At 42.0% G+C, this 16,000-nt stretch overlaps 1 protein-coding gene across 1 annotated transcript in view; it reads left to right on the top strand.

Annotated features, from left to right (window-relative positions):
- Window positions 1–15,570, top strand: part of KIF4A (kinesin family member 4A) — a 129,831-nt gene extending 114,261 nt beyond the window's left edge. The window contains exons 24-30 of the mRNA XM_068962400.1: window positions 285–392; window positions 1,393–1,470; window positions 1,825–1,923; window positions 2,453–2,635; window positions 13,063–13,179; window positions 14,972–15,094; window positions 15,358–15,570. Of these exons, the coding sequence (XP_068818501.1) occupies window positions 285–392; window positions 1,393–1,470; window positions 1,825–1,923; window positions 2,453–2,635; window positions 13,063–13,179; window positions 14,972–15,094; window positions 15,358–15,561 (912 nt within the window). The 3' untranslated portion in view covers window positions 15,562–15,570. The remainder of the gene's footprint in view (window positions 1–284; window positions 393–1,392; window positions 1,471–1,824; window positions 1,924–2,452; window positions 2,636–13,062; window positions 13,180–14,971; window positions 15,095–15,357) is intronic.
- The last annotated feature ends 430 nt before the right edge of the window (window positions 15,571–16,000 follow it).

Raw genomic sequence — 16,000 nt, 5'->3', positions numbered from 1 at the left:
ACTGGAATTCCATTACCCCCACTGGCTTTGTTCATAGTGATGCTTCCTAAGGCCCACTTGACTTTGCATTCCAGGATGTCTGGCTCTAGGTGAGTGATCACACCATCATGATTATCTGGGTCGTGAAGATCTTTTTTGTACAGTTCTTCTGTGTATTCTTGCCACCTCTTCTTAATATCTTCTGCTTCTGTTAGGTCCATACCATTTCTTTCCTTTATTGGACTAAACTGAAATTCCTTTTTCCTCTTATTCCTTTGGTACCACTGGGTTGTATTTTTCTCTAGGTGCTGTACCTCCTCAGTCAGCTGCAACAAAGCCAAATGGCAGAGAAGCAGCTAGAAGAGTCAGTCAGTGAAAAGGAACAACAGCTGCTGAACACCCTGAAGTGTCAGGTACGGACATGAGGCAAAGCTGTCCAGAGATGGGGTCCACAGGCCTGACTTAGAACTCTATCTGATTTAGACCATTGTTTATCCTGCAGAAAAAATTACCTACTGAAAAGAAGTTTATAATGGTAGCCTCTGTTGCTTTGTTAGCCCTATTTGGTCAATTTAGAGATGTTTAGGATGTAGCCCTACATAGGATAACCTCTGTTTTGGTACAGAAATGAGAGTATATACTTTGTACCAGACTTTAAGGCCTCCTCGTTCTTTCTCTCAACTGTGAACTCTAAAGAGTTGAGAAAGTTAAATCATCCAGTAGAATCCTAGGGGCATTTAGCTCTCTCTTTCTGTGCCTGCTATGAGTTGAGACCTGACCTGTTTATAAAATGCCTTGGGGTCTGCATTTCTTCCAGAGTCTGGGAACACCACACCCTTTAAGAGCATGTTGGAGCACTATTTTATCCAACTTAGCATCTTTTTCCTGAACCACCAGTCTCTAAGTTTTCCTTGGCACCTCTCATTGAAGACATAACCAAACTTGTTAAGGTCATGTACATGAATCCAGTTGCCTTAAGTGCCAAGAAAGTTTAATCAGGCTCATTAGTGTGGCAAATAAACTTCTTAATCTGTGTTGAGAAGCATGGACAAAAGCATCCAAAGATGTCAAAGAGACAGCTAACTCTCTGGGTGGGTTTCTTTATTGGCATCCTGATGTGAATAAGGGATATGAGGCTAGAAAATAGAAAAAAATGAAGAAGGTGTATAGGGCAGAGCCCATATTTCCTGCGAGTGTGGTCATGGCTGCTTGGGAATGTTGGAATAGAGGTGGCATTCAGTACATCTAGGAATTGGTGGGGATCAGGCATTTTTCTGGGTGCCAATGCCTGCTGTGCAAAAACCATATGCTGCCAGCAACTTGGCAGTAGTGTGTTTTCATCTCTGAGTTGTTTGGTAACCCATATGTAGTACCCAAAATAACCCCACCTATCACTGCATTATCTGGAAACAGGATGAAGAACTTGAGAAGATGCGGGAAGTGTGTGAGCAAAATCAGCAGCTTCTGCTAGAGAACGAACTCATGAAGCAGGTACTGCAGCTTCGCACCCATTTAATAAGCCCTGGAAGACCCTGTTGCAACTGAGACCAGCCCTTGGGAGCAACTCCTAGTATATATAGTGACTTGGCTCTATTTTATGAGGTCTTCATCTAGTTTCCATGTGATATGGTCATGTGCATTTCAGATGATATAAAAGATATATTTAAATTTGCTCCTTTCTGAATCTAATACTGATCCTGTAAAGTGGGAATCCATCAACCTACTTTACTATTATCCGGCCTCACTTTACCATGGCTTAAAATTAAGCTAATTAGGATTCTGTTTCATCCATGAACACTCAGAAGCTTCCCTGCAAAGTACACTTTGTCTCTTCTTTTCAAATAGAAACTGAACCTCCTCCAAGTAGCCAGCAAACAGAAATCTCATCTTCCTAAGGATACCCTTCTGTCTCCAGACTCTTCTTTTGAATATATCCCACCTAAGGTAAACTACTCAGTGCTTGTGATATCTTCGCATAGCCAAGGTTTGTGGTGAGTGTGCAAAAATCTCCTTTTTTAAAAGTGGTTGAGAGTTAAAATTCCCACATTCCAGCATCTCAAGTTTCCTTGGAGTCCCAGATAAAACTGCAGTACAATCTTGAGGAAAATAAAGTTTCTCCCTCCCTAGAAGCCTGTCTTTGGGCCATGTACAGGCATTATGCAACACAGCTGAGGAGGAGGAACAAAGAGCAGTGTTTAGCTGTCCATCTAAAGATACTTATCATATCATGAGTCCCTCCCTCCTCCCTCAGATTACTCAGCCTCTGTCCCTTCAGTTTCTTTCCCTTCAAAGACTGTAAGGTCAAAAGCTAAAGCAGAATTTTCTTCTGATTGGTAAAGCCAAGTGGGGTATCTTTGAGGGCGTCTAAAATCTATGCTCTGAGAATATAGCTGGCAGCAGCTACTGAGAAGATAGGATCCACATGTTGTTGTTGTTCTTAGTTAAATAACCATTCCAAACCTTTTTTTCTTAGCCCAAACCTTCCCGTTTTAAAGAAAAGTTCCTGGAGCAAAGCATGGACATCGAAGATCTAAAATACTGTTCGGAATATTCTGTGAATGAGCCTGAGGACAGTGATGGTGATGGTGGCGATGAGAATGATGAGGAATGGAAGCCGACAAAATTAGTTAAGGTGTCCAAGAAGAACATCCAAGGGGTAGGAGGCAGCTCATCTCTTTCAGGAGTTCTATTAATTAGTCTTCACTGCCAGTGAGAATGTGCCAGCCACTCGATCCCATTCAGAGGCACTGGCTCCACTGAGGGGCATTCATTGGGCAAGCTCTATATGGAACCCAGGGCTAATTGAGAGGGCTGCCTGGGTGCACAGAGGGGTTCTTTTCATGTTTTCAGATTCTTATCCAGTCTGAACAGGTAGTAGTGTTCTATACCATCTCATCGAAACTGGTTCCAGTGTGATCATAATAACCTTTCACATTTTTATAGCACTTTACAGTTTATGAACTATTCTCATATGTTACCTCTTTTCATTGTCACCCCAAAAAAAAAAATCCAGTGATATATTTATTGTTTGTATTTTACAGCTGGATCTGAGACTCAGGAGAGTGAAATGACCTTGCCCAGGCACATAAAACCAAGTGAGAGTCAGGACTTGAAATCAAATGTTCTGACTCCAAGTCCAGTTTATTTCTACCACACCATGGTCAAATCAGTAAAAACCACAGACCAACTTTAAAATCAAACACACCAAAGGCTAGTTAGGAACAATCTGACTTTGAGACATGCTCTATTTACTTACTGGAGAAGGCAATGGCACCCCACTCCAATACTCTTGCCTGGAAAATCCCATGGATGGAGGAGCCTGGTAGGCTGCAGTCCATGGGGTCGCTAAGAGTCGGACACGACTGGGCAGCTTCACTTTCACTTTTAACTTTCATGCATTGGAGAAGGAAATGGCAACCCACTCCAGTGTTCTTGCCTGGAGAATCCCAGAAACGGGGGAGCCTGGTGGGCTGCCATCTGTGGGGTCACACAGAGTCGGACATGACTGAAGCGACTTAGCAGCAGCAGCAGCTATTTACTTACACAATGACAATGCTACATATTTACCAAACCTAGATGTTTTATGTTGAAACACTAACTTCCCAGGCCTTACAGTTCACTACTACCCCAACTGTGCCCTGCAGCCACATTCCACTTAAAGAGAACAGCTCACAAATTACCTTAGCTGGATTCCTAGAAGGTTACTTAATTTCATTAGCTGATAGCGCACAGGGGAACTGAGCCTTGTAAAGCCACAAACACCAGAGAGAAGCAAGTTATGAGAACTAGATCATTGTGGTGGCATTAAGTCATTTGCAAAGTCATCAGGAATGCAACAAAGTCACCATGTGCTCTTGGTGGAACTAAGACCTCATCCTTAGCCTCAGAGAGCTTATAATTTGAATGGGAAAACAAGACAAAGAACTCGGAAGCATCACAGAACCTCGGGGCTTCCCAGGTGGTGCAAGTGGTAAAGAACCTTCAAGAGACATAAGAGATACGAGTTCGATCCCTGGGTCAAAAAGATCCTCTGGAGGAGGGTATGGCAGCCCACTCCAGTATTCTTGCCTGGAGAATCCCATGGACAAAGGAGCCTGGTGGGCTATAATCCATAGGGTCACAAAGAGTCAGACATGACTGAAGTGACTTAGCATGCATGTACACATAGAACCTCAACCTACTCATCTCAGGGACATGGATTGAGGGGCCTTGAAGAGTGACTATAAAGCCAAACCAAGTAGGTAGACTTTAAGGACATGCCATGAAAGAGATGACTATTGCTGCATTATAAAACAGAAAAGGAAATACAGTCTTGGGAGACCATTTTCTGGCACAATGAATAACATATTGCAAAGTCTTGTTAGTAGAGGTAGTAGTGTAACAGAGTTGGGACATTGAGAGAAAATGGGGAAGAACATGTCTTTCATTCATTTACTCAGCAAGCATTTATGCTGTCTACAGTGATTGAAGTGGAATGCATGAGCTGAATGTTGATGAAAACATCAGCCAGGTAATAGAAAGCAAAGATGAGAAGTACACACAGAAACAAATGGTAAAGGACCTAAAACCCTGGGAAGGAGTTTCCAGATAGGAAGCAAATATGGGTATACTTGTCTTTGAGAAATGCCTATCATACACACACACAAGTATATATATATGCACTATTGCTATAAGCTTAAAAAAGGAAATATGAAAGTATAGCAAAATATTGCAAGTAAGTAATAATTGTTATCAATGATATATCCTATGTCTAAAACACTGAGAGATGATTCTTTTCTAGACTTTTCCCCTGATTTTATAACTTGAGAATATAATTGGGCTTTAAGGGGGGCAAGTTGACAATTGAGTTTCTCCTTTTTGGTGACCTTGAAGTATGCTGTAACTGCTCTTTGATGAGTCTGCTTGTAGACACGTCAGCTTTAGACCTTGATGGTTTGCATGAAGGCCATCCTTATTGTTACTGTTGCAACACAGCTGAATCGCTAGGTATCTGGACAGGAGACTGCAGCAAGCACCAAACTGATGACTTGTCCAAAGCTAGTGCTGAAAAAATAGGTTTCCTCATTCAGCTGTATTTCCTATATGTACTAAGGAGCTGCCAAAGGATAAAGAGGTGATAGCTTAGAAGCCAGGTAGACATGAGTTCTGTCTTGACTTTGCCACTGTTTAGTTGGATGGCCTTAAGCAGGTCACGTAATCTCTCTGGGCCTCAGATTCTTTATTTAGGTAATAAAAGGATGGGACTATACTAGTGATATATAAGGTCTCTTCCAGCATGAATATCCTGAGTTAAAGTTGTATATATGGGTTTTGTTGTTGTTTTTAATATGTGGGTTTTAATAATACTACCTTTATATGGTATTATATGGTGTCTGAGAAGTTAAAAGGAATATATGTGAAAGCACCTTGTAAAGGATAAAATACCAGGCAGGTATTGGTATTAAAGCACTGTAACCACTATTACAAATATTCCCATTTGTCCCCTTTGGCAGAAAAGGAGCAGGTATTCTGGTCTCTAGTAATAAAAGAATGGAGATAAACTGAGATGGGAGTGATTTGTCCAAGGGCATGCCAAGTATTGAATATAAGACGAGAGCCCAAGTCTCCTAATTCCTAACCTGGTATTCTTTATGTTACAATTTTTACCAGTTTTTATCATTCTGAGATATAATATAGCACTGAAATCAGTGCTAGAAGAACTATAGACTTTAAAGAAATAATTTTCAACCCTGGTTACACATTAGAATCTCCCAGGGAGCTTTTAAACACAGGTAGCCTGAGACCCCATGCCCAGATATTCTGATTTAATTAGTCTGAGGTGGGACCTGGCGTTTTTGAAAAACTCCCCAGAGATTTCTTATGTGCACATGGACATCACCAGATGGTCAGGGTTGAGAACCACTGGCGTAAAGGAACCCCAGAGGTCTTTCATCTCTACTTCCCACTCTAGATAAAGACTCTCTATTATAGTGGTTCCCAATTATGGTGTTGGGACATGCTGATTGGTTGCTAGCAGTTGTGGTAGACACACATGTGTGTACACACATATACCACATACATCATATTTGAAATTATGTCTGTGCCAAGGTCTTGCTCCCTCTCTTATATTTTGATCTGGGTTGGGAGAAAACAGGATGAAGTTATAGCTAGTGTACATGGCATTCATGTGAATACATCTAACGTGTATGTCATGACTGTTCTATAATACCACTCCCAGGTGTTTATCTAGCCTCTGCTTGCTTGAAAACAAGCAGTCTACTGGGGGAAGCTCACAGTCTCACAGGGAATCCCACTATATTCCAAGTGGCTGTTAGAAAGTTGTACTTTGTTGAGCGAAAGTGTGCTGTCCTATAGATCATCCCAATGAGACTTTGGCTATGTAAAAGTTGACTTGTTCTTCCTTATAACAACCCCTCAGATACCACTTGCCTACCATTAACCCTATGGATAAAATGAAGACACATGGCCTGGGTAATAGAGTGTTTTTGAGACAGATAGATAAATGTGTAAATGGTCAGAGGACCATACCCAGCATATAGCAATCAACGGATCAATGTCATTCTGGTGAGGTATCTCTAGGACATGTCTTAGAATGCTGTCTTTTGCTCTGTCTTATTCAAAGGAGTGAAGTTGGGTTTTGTTTTGTTTTATTACATCCAGTATTGGCAAAGGTGACTGAGGTGGGCATTTCTGTCTGTTGTTATTAAAATGTAACTTGGCATACCTTTCTGGAAAGCACCTTGTAAATATGTATCAGAAGCCTTAAAAATATTCCTATCAGCAGGGAGGTTCAAAGGGAGGGGACATATGTATACTTATGACTGATTCATACTATTCATGGGGTTCTCAAGGAAGAATACCGAAGTGGTTTGCCATTCCCTTCTCCAGTGGACCACATTTTGTCAGAACTCTCCACCAGTATGAAAAGGCAAAAAGATAGGACACTGAAAGATGAACTCCCCAGGTCGGTAGGTGCCCAATATGCTACTGGAGAAGAGTGGAGAAATAGCTCCAGAAAGAATGAAGAGACTGAGCCAAAGTGAAAACAATGCCCAGTCGTAGATGTGACTCATGATGGAAGTAAAGCCCAATGCTGTAAAAATAATATTGCATAGGAATCTGGAATGTTAGGTCCATGAATCAAGGGAAATTGGAAGTGGTCAAACAGGAGATGGCAAGAGTGAACACTGACATTTTAGGAATCATGGATGGGAATAGGAGAATGTAATTCAGATGACCATTATATTTACTACTGTGGGCAAGAATCCCTTAGAAGGAATGGAGTAGCCCTCGTAGTCAACAAGAGTCTGAAATGCAGTACTTGACTATGATCTCAAAAACGACAGAATGATCTCTGTTTCCAAGGCAAACCATTCAATATCACAATAATCCAACTCTGTCCCAACCACTAATGTTGAAGAAGCTGAAGTTGAATGATTCTATGATGACCTACAAGACCTTCTAGAATTAACACCAAAAAAAGATGTCCCTTTCATTGTAGGGGACTAGAATGCAAAAGTAGGAAGTCAAGAGATACCTAGAGTAACAGGCAAGTTTGGCCTTGGAGCGCAAAATGAAGCAGGGCAAAGGCTAACAGAGTTTTGCCAAGAGAACAACACAAGAGACCACTCTGCACATGGACATCACCAGATGGTCAGTATTGAAATCAGATTGATTATATTCTTTGTAGCCGAAGATGAAGAAGCTCTATATAGTCAGCAAAAACAAGACCAGGAGCTGACTGTGGCTCAGATCACGAACTCTTTATTATAAAATTCAGACTTAAAGGAAGTAGGGAAAACCACTAGACCATTCAAGTATGACTTAAATCAAATCCTTTATGATTATACAATGGAAGTGACAAATGTATTCAAGGAATTAGATCTGATAGACAGAGTGCCTGAAAAACTATGGATGGAGGTTCGTGACATTGTATAGGAGGTGGTGATCAAAACCATCCCCAAGAAAAAGAAATGCAAGAAGGCAAAATGGTTGTCTGAGGAGGCCTTACAAATAGCTGAGGAAAGAAGAGAAAGCAAAAGGCAAAAGAGAAAAGGAAGGATATCCATCTGAATGCAGAGTTCCAAAGAAAAGCAAGGAGAGATAAGAAAGCCTTCCTCAGTGATCATTGCAAAGAAATAGAGGAAAACAATAGAATGGGAAAGATTAGAGATCTCTTCAAAAAAATTAGAGATACCAAGGGAACATTTCATGAAAAGATGGCATAATAAAGGGTAGAAATGGTATGGACGTAACAGAAGTAGAAGATATTAAGAAGAGGTGGCAAGAATACACAGAAGAACTATATAAAAAAGATCTTAATGATCTAGATAACCATGATGGTGTGATCACTCACCTAGAGCCAGACATCCTGGAGTGCGAGGTCAAGTGGGCCTTAGAAAGCATCACTATGAACAAAGCTAGTGGAGGTGATGGAATTCCAGTTGAGCTATTTCAAATCCTAAAAGATGATGCTGTGAAAGTGCTGCACTCAATATGCCAGCAAATTTGGAAAACTCAGCAGTGGCCACAGGACTGGAAAAGGTCTTTTTTCATTCCAATCCCAAAGAAGGGCAATGTCAAAGAATGTTCAAACTACTGCACAGTTGTGCTCATCTCACATGGTAGCAAAGTAATGCTCAAAATTCTCCAAGCTAGACTTCAACAGTATATGAACCAAGAACTTCCAGATTTTCAAGCTGGTTTTAGAAAAGACAGAGGAACCAGAGGTCAAATTGCCAACATTCATTTGATCATAGAAAAAGCAAGAGAATTCCAGAAAAACATCTACTTCTGCTTCATTAACTATGCTAAAGCCTTTGATTGTGATCACAACAAACTGCTGAAAATTCTTCAAGAGATGGCAATACCAGAACACCCGACCTGCCTCCTGAGAAGTCTATATGCTGGTCAAGAAGCAACAGTTAGAACCATACGTGGAACAATGGACTAGTTCCAAATTAGAAAGAGTACATCATGCTATATATTGTCACCCTGCTTATTTAACTTATATGCAGAGTATATCATGCTAAATGCCAGGCTAAATAAAACACAAGCTGGAATCAAGATTGTCGGGAGACATATCAATAATCTCAGATGTACAGATGACACCACCCTTATAGCAGAAATCAAAGAGGAACTAAAGAGCCTTCTGATGAGGGTGACAGAGGAAAGTGAAAAAGCTGGCTTAAAACTCAACATTGAAAAAACGAAGATCATGGCCTCTGGTCCCATCACTTCATGGCAAATACATGGGGAAACAATGGAAAGAGTGAGAGACTTTATTTGGGGGAGCTCTAAAATCATTGGAGATGGTGACTACAGCCATGAAGTTAAAAGACGCTTGCTCCTTGGAAGAAAAGCTATGGCCAACCTGGACAGTATATTAAAAAGCAGAGATATTACTTTGCTGACAAAGGTTCATCTAATCAAAGCTGTGTTTTTCCAGTAGTCATGTCTGGATGTGAGAGTTGGACCTTAAAGAAAGCTTAGCACCGAAGAATTGATGCTTTTGAACTGTGGTGTTGGAGAAGACTCTTGAGAGTCCCTTGGGCTGCAAAGAGATCAAACCAGCCAATCCTAAAGAAAATCAGTCCTGAATATTCCTTGGAAGGACTGATGTTGAAGCTGAAATTCCAGTACTTTGGCCACCTGATACGAAGAACTGACTCATTGAAAAAAATCCTGATGCTGGGAAAGATTGAAGACAGGAGAAGAAGGGGATGACAGAGGATGAGATGGTTGGATGGCATCACTGACTCGATAGACATGAGTTGGAGCAAGCTCTGGAGTTGCTGATGGACAGAGAAGCCTGGCATGCTGCAGTCCGTGGGGTCGCAGAGAATCAGATACGACTGAACGTAATGTATGGCTGATTGACGCTGTTGTATGGCAGAAACCAACACAACATTGTAAAGCAATGATCCTCCAACTAAAAATAAATTTTTAAAAAAGTTCCTTACCTTCAGTCCTGTAATTATACACCTAGGTATTAATACTAAGTAAGTAGTCATTGATATGTAAAAAGATTTATAAATCATTTTTGAGCACAGACTATGTATCAGGCACTGCTTCTAGGTGCTGAGGATAAACTGAAGACATTCTTGTGGAGAGAGACACATAGTGACCAGAAAACAAAATAATTTTAGATGATAAGAGATGAAACAAAAATATAGTCAAATCTTAGAGAATGATGGGGTAGGAAGAGAGTACTTTGGAAGAGTGCTTGGAAGAGGCCTCTCTAAAGAGGAGATATTTAAGCTGAGATCTGAACAAAGTGAAGGAACAAGCTGGGAAAAAAATCAGAAAAACATTTCAGGAAAAGGAAACCATAACTGCAAAGGTCTCAGGGTAAGAATGATCTTGGCTTATCCAGGAGCAGCTGAAAAGGTCAGTGTGGCTGGAGGATATTGAGAAATGAAAGAGTGCAATACAGGGGCAGGTCAGAGGGGTAATCACGGCCCTTGTCAGTCATGGTAAGATTTGGATTATATTTATGTACCAGGATATTTGGTGTATGTAACATGATTTATAATGGTAAACAATTTCTTTCAAAATAATCTTAACATCTAACATTAGGTGACTGATTAAGTAAATTGACATTTCCACATAATGAAAGGCCATATGCAATTGTTAAATATTAAAAATCATGGTTTTTATTTTCAGATTTTACAGAGTACTGCATATTATTCTCATAATAAGGAGGGGTAGATGTTTTAATGGTTTCTTTTACCTTCACAACTACAGAACAATTGTGATGATTGTCCATATGAAAGAGAGTTGAGGGCTTGAATTTAACTATAAATGCAGTGTGAATCCACAAAGATGGCAAGCTAAATAATGTTACTGTGATTTTAGGACTCATAACCAGAACTATTGAGTTCATAACAAGGGAGGTGTTTCTCTCAATCTACTTTACAATGGTCACACCACATTTAGAAAGTTGTGCTCACTTCTGGATGTCACAATTAAAGATGAACTTGGACAAATTGATATATAGCTAAGGTGCTGAGAATTCTTGGAAACCATGTCATGTGGTGAATCATTGAGGGAGCTAGGTATATTTAGCTTTGAGAGGATTTGGACAGAGTGGGACTGGGGAGTGAAAATGATACTCAGGTTTGAACATCTGTGCTGTGAAAGTGGGGTTAAACTGATTTCATGTCATTCCAGATGGCAGAATTGGGTCCTGAGGTCAGAATTTATATAGAAACTGTTATCTCAGGATAAATAGATCATTGGATAATAAGACCAGAGATGTTAGAGTGGGGCTTCGTACATCAGATCAGGCTTTTAGTGGTCACTGAGGTGTTCTCTGACTAATCCATCATTCTGTGAGCTCTGCCACCTATATTTGTTCCAAGCCAAACTATCCTATTTTCTTCCACCATTTCTCTTATAACATCACTTCCTATAATGCTGGTCACCCGCCGCTTTTTGTTTAATGCCCTCTTTATGAAACACGTGCACACAGTGAACTCCTGAATGTGTGTGCAAGGAAACATTGATAAAATGGGCTTAATATGTGGAAAGCACTTGTAACAGTGCCTGGCACATGTTAATATAAGCTATTACTACTGTAGCATTTTTAGTAAAGGTGAAATATGGCACTATGACGAGTATGGATCAGTTGTGGCATATCCATAGAGTGAAGATGAATGGAACAGGAGCTACATGCATCAACAGATTTGTGGTAAAACACACATGAATAAGCATCTAATTCGAGAGACTGCCCCTGAGAGGGAGGGAGGTGAATGGGATCAGGATGCTTCAGTTGTATCTGTTTTTTACTCATCAAAGAAGGGTTGGGGGGACTTCCTGGTGGTCCAGTGGTTAAGATTCCACGCTTCCAATGCCGGGGGCACAGCTTCCACCCCTGGTCGAGGAGCTAAATCCCACATGCTGCAGCTAGCCAGGTTGAGGATTGGGAACATGAGTGGGGTTTTTTATTGTCTATACTTTTTATACCAAAAAAAATAATGGTGCCCTAAAATAGAATATGTTATTTCAAGTGGGATCTGACTGACCCAGGTATATTGAAGCAAATTTTTTCACTTCTTGTGATTTCTGAACTCCAGGTTTCTGCCTGACTTTCTTTCTGACAGCCATTTCACACTGTTGACTCGAAGCTTGCTGACACCTCAAGTCCCTAGACCTTTTTTGCACAAACTACCTTTTTGTTTTGTGTGTATGTGTGTTTTTGGGGTTTTTGTTTGCTTTTGGCTCAGTTGCAAGTGCAGCTTGTGGGATCTTAGTTCCCTGATCAGGGATTGAACCAAAACCCTCAGGCCCTCAGCAGTGAAGTCTCAGACTCCTAAGGACTGGACTGCCAGGGAATTCCCCTCACAAACTTCTTTTAAGCCAGATTTCCCCCCATATTATATTTATATGGCTGATTTAGGGGGGAACCTAAATGGTAGACTTACCAAATATATTTGAATTGTGTTTCTGTTATCTTACATATTAATCATCCTTCCAGCTTTATGTCATTGTTACCACTGATGAATATGCCTACCTTGTAGACTGGCTATGAGACTCAAATGAGATTTTGCATTTCTATATATGAAAGTACTCAGAAAACTGTAAAGTGCTATACAGATGTAAATTATTTTATTTCGTATCATCAGTGATTTACTAAAATGTTGAATGATTAAACTGCTGAGGACAAAGCCAAGGCCAACACTAAACAAGCTAGAAATGTGAGTTGGGTGAAAGTACAGCTGGGTAGATCTCAAGATACTGAGCAGCTCTACTCAGTTATTAAATCTGTCTAACTCTACTCCCATCCAGCTCAGTCCTTCGCTTTAGCCATAAAATCATCATGAAAATCTTTGTCAATTGCTCTGCATTATTATGGTACCCCTCCAATCTGTCTTTCAAGTAAACTATCCCAAAAATGTGGCATGACTTGTTCTTAGAAAAAACCTATGGTGGTTCTTGATGATCATTGTTTCACTAAAGAAGAGAGGACTGCAAAGATAGAAGATTTTCACTTTTTCTAAAATGGCTTGCGAACGAAGGGAAGGTACTTCAAACCTAGTCTTCTGACTCAGTAATGTTTCTTTCTGCAAACCTGTTTTGCAGTGTTCCTGCAAGGGCTGGTGTGGGAACAAGCAGTGTGGGTGCAGGAAGCAAAAATTGGACTGTGGCGCAGACTGCAGCTGTGACGCCACAAAGTGTAGGAACCGTCAGCAAGACAAGGTAGGATCAGTGCTGTCACCCCTCACCATCCCTTCAGGTCTCCCAGCAGTCTGTGCCCTTTTCTTCCACCTTCAATCTTGAAACCTGGAGTCTCCTGCTCAGCCCTTCCCACCCTCCTTTGCCCTGAAGCAGAAAAGACTATTTCATTTCTCAGTCCTTCTTTCTTGCTGCTAGCCTGTCCACACCACCCCTCCAGAAGCCACAGCCCCTCCCAGGAGATTCCCAGATAATGCAGTTCCTTACCCCCAGCCTTGGCTATAAAATTTCTGTGCAATGTCTAAGGCAGGAACAAGGAACCAGAGAGCAAGCATTTACAGGCATACAGCCACACAGGATCAAACTAGTCCAGAGGCTTAGCTGGAGTTGTAAGGGCCATGTGCTGAGGTAGCATCTTCCAAGAAAGTTAATCCTTCTGACATCTTGAGACATTAGTTACTTAGACCTTTGCCATGGGAACCAGCTATTCCAAGGCTCTAGGAAAAGACCCACAGGAACTTGGTCTTCCTGATAAGCACTGTTCATGAGCCAAGCTGACTGTAACTGTTCTTACACTGCTCCCAGGAATAGCAAACTCAGGTGAACAAAATACGCAGGAGATGGGCAGCACCAGGAAGGTCAGATCCCAGTCCTTGCCTTCTGCCCGCCTGTGCCCATGAGCAAAAGTTCATCCTACCGCTGTCCATGTAATACACAGGAATTCCAGCAAGACTAGTTCACCATGCATTTTGCAGTTTTGCCCTGGGTCTTCTATCTAAAAGACTTCTGGGATAGGTAGTCATTAGAGAACTAAAATGGCAAGCTAGAGGTCAGGCTAAGAAGTGTAGAAGTAGCATTATAAAAAGCCCTGAAGGGTTCTCTGTTCCCATGCTTTTCTCAGTTTAGGCTCTAGAGTCCTACAGCGGCTCCAGACAGAGGAGTATGGCCCAACTCAGTTTGACCCCATGCCAGCCAAAGCAGCTTGCTCTTGTTTATTTATCAAGTTTCCTCTAAGAATTTCAGTTGTAAAGCCACTGATCTAGTCCAATACTGCCATTTTACAGAGAAGGAAACTAAGGCCCAGAGATAAGCCTCAGTGACTCGCCTGATATTTTACAGCTGGTCATGGCGGCTAAGATTAGACCTCAGGCTTCCTGACTTTTAATCCACTTCAGTTTCCATGACAACAGGCTATAAATCTAATCCAAGCTCTACCACAGAGTCGCCTTGTTACCTAAGCAACTCCTCTCTCTTGGCCTCAGCTTCCTCTCTGAAAGGAAGACTGATACAGGCAACACTCTGTAGAAATGCTAAAAAGGATATTGTAGATTGTGGAGGGGAGAGGATTAATGGAAGAAATGGCCAAGGCTCAGCCTTTGTTTTAAACCTTGCCTCATGATGTGTCCTGTGCTCTCCTCTCCAATCCTTTGCCTTCAGAGGCTTCCTTTGAGCATTGTGAGCCCCGCCCCAGCAGGATCACCCTAAGACTTGCTTAGACTGTCTGATGAGGCCCTCAGAGCTGGTACCTCACTGGCTGAAGGGGAGCAGACCAACTGTGTAACCCTAGGAGCCCCGCCCCAGCAGGATCACCCTAAGACTTGCTTAGACTGTCTGATGAGGCCCTCAGAGCTGGTACCTCACTGGCTGAAGGGGAGCAGACCAACTGTGTAACCCTAGGAGCTGAATTTCTTCTTTTTTTAATATAAATTTATTTATTTTAATTGGAGGCTAATTACTTTACAGTGTTGTATTGGTTTTGCCATACATCAACATGAATCCGCCATGTTTCTAACATACCAGTCTGCTTGGTTCTCAGGATAGCCTGGGCACAGTTGAGCGGACTCAGGATTCTGAAGGCTCCTTCAAACTGGAGGATCCCACAGAGGTGACCCCAGGATTGAGCTTCTTTAACCCTGTCTGTGCCACTCCCAACAGCAAGGTAGGTGGGCTAAAAGCCAGGTGTTTCCAAATGTATCAGTGTCCATCTCTGCTCTAGCACTGACAGAGAGCTGTGGGGTAGGGAAGGGAAATAAAGGTACAATCAGCTTGCTGAGAATTGGGTATCAGCTAGAGTCTGTTTTCTTCAACAGAGCAATTTTGGGGGTCACCTCTGGGAGTGTGCTAAGTATTTGTAGTGGCTAGGCTGTGCTGAGCCTCTGAACCCAGCCCAGATCTAGTCACAGCTATCTCTGTCCTTCCTAGATCCTGAAAGAGATGAGTGACAAGGAGCAGGTGCTGTTAAAGAAGACGGCTCCAGCTGCCTTCTCCCTTGGCCACTCAGAGTCGAAAGATGTAGCAACAGAAACCCAAGGAAATAAAGCTCCAGGGAAGAAAAAGAAACGAGCCCTGGCTAGCAATACCAGCTTCTTCTCTGGCTGCTCCCCCATTGAGGAAGAGGCCTACTGAAGCTGGATTCATCATCTCTGCCCCCGTCTGGCCTGGGAGATGCATTCAGGTTGCAGCCAGAGGGGTCTTTAAATGACTCCTGTTGATTTTGGACTCCTTGCTGTGGAACAGAGGAACAACACGTTACTGAAAAAGAGTGTCCAGCACCCCAAGCCCCGGACCACTACTCTCCTCTCCAGAAGGGTGCTGAGCTACCTGCTGAAGAGAGAACCAACTCTCTTCAGAGACCTTCCTGGTGACTCATCAGGAACGAGTCTTCAGTACAGTCTAGCTCTTTCCTCCTCGTGAGCAGTTAGGGCTGTCTTATCTCGAGGTTGTCTCAGCTTAATGGCAGAGCCTGCTCTGTGTTGGAGGCCTGGCACAGATCCTTCACGCCACCTCCAGAATGGGGTTGGGAATCTTTCCTGTCTCTGGATTTCAATGTTTTAACAGCACCGTC

The sequence above is a fragment of the Capricornis sumatraensis genome, chromosome X (assembly GCF_032405125.1).
Source record: "Capricornis sumatraensis isolate serow.1 chromosome X, serow.2, whole genome shotgun sequence".
Lineage (NCBI taxonomy): Eukaryota > Metazoa > Chordata > Mammalia > Artiodactyla > Bovidae > Capricornis > Capricornis sumatraensis.
The sequence above is the reverse complement of the archived record's forward strand: the minus strand, read 5'-3'. Positions and strand labels throughout refer to the sequence as shown.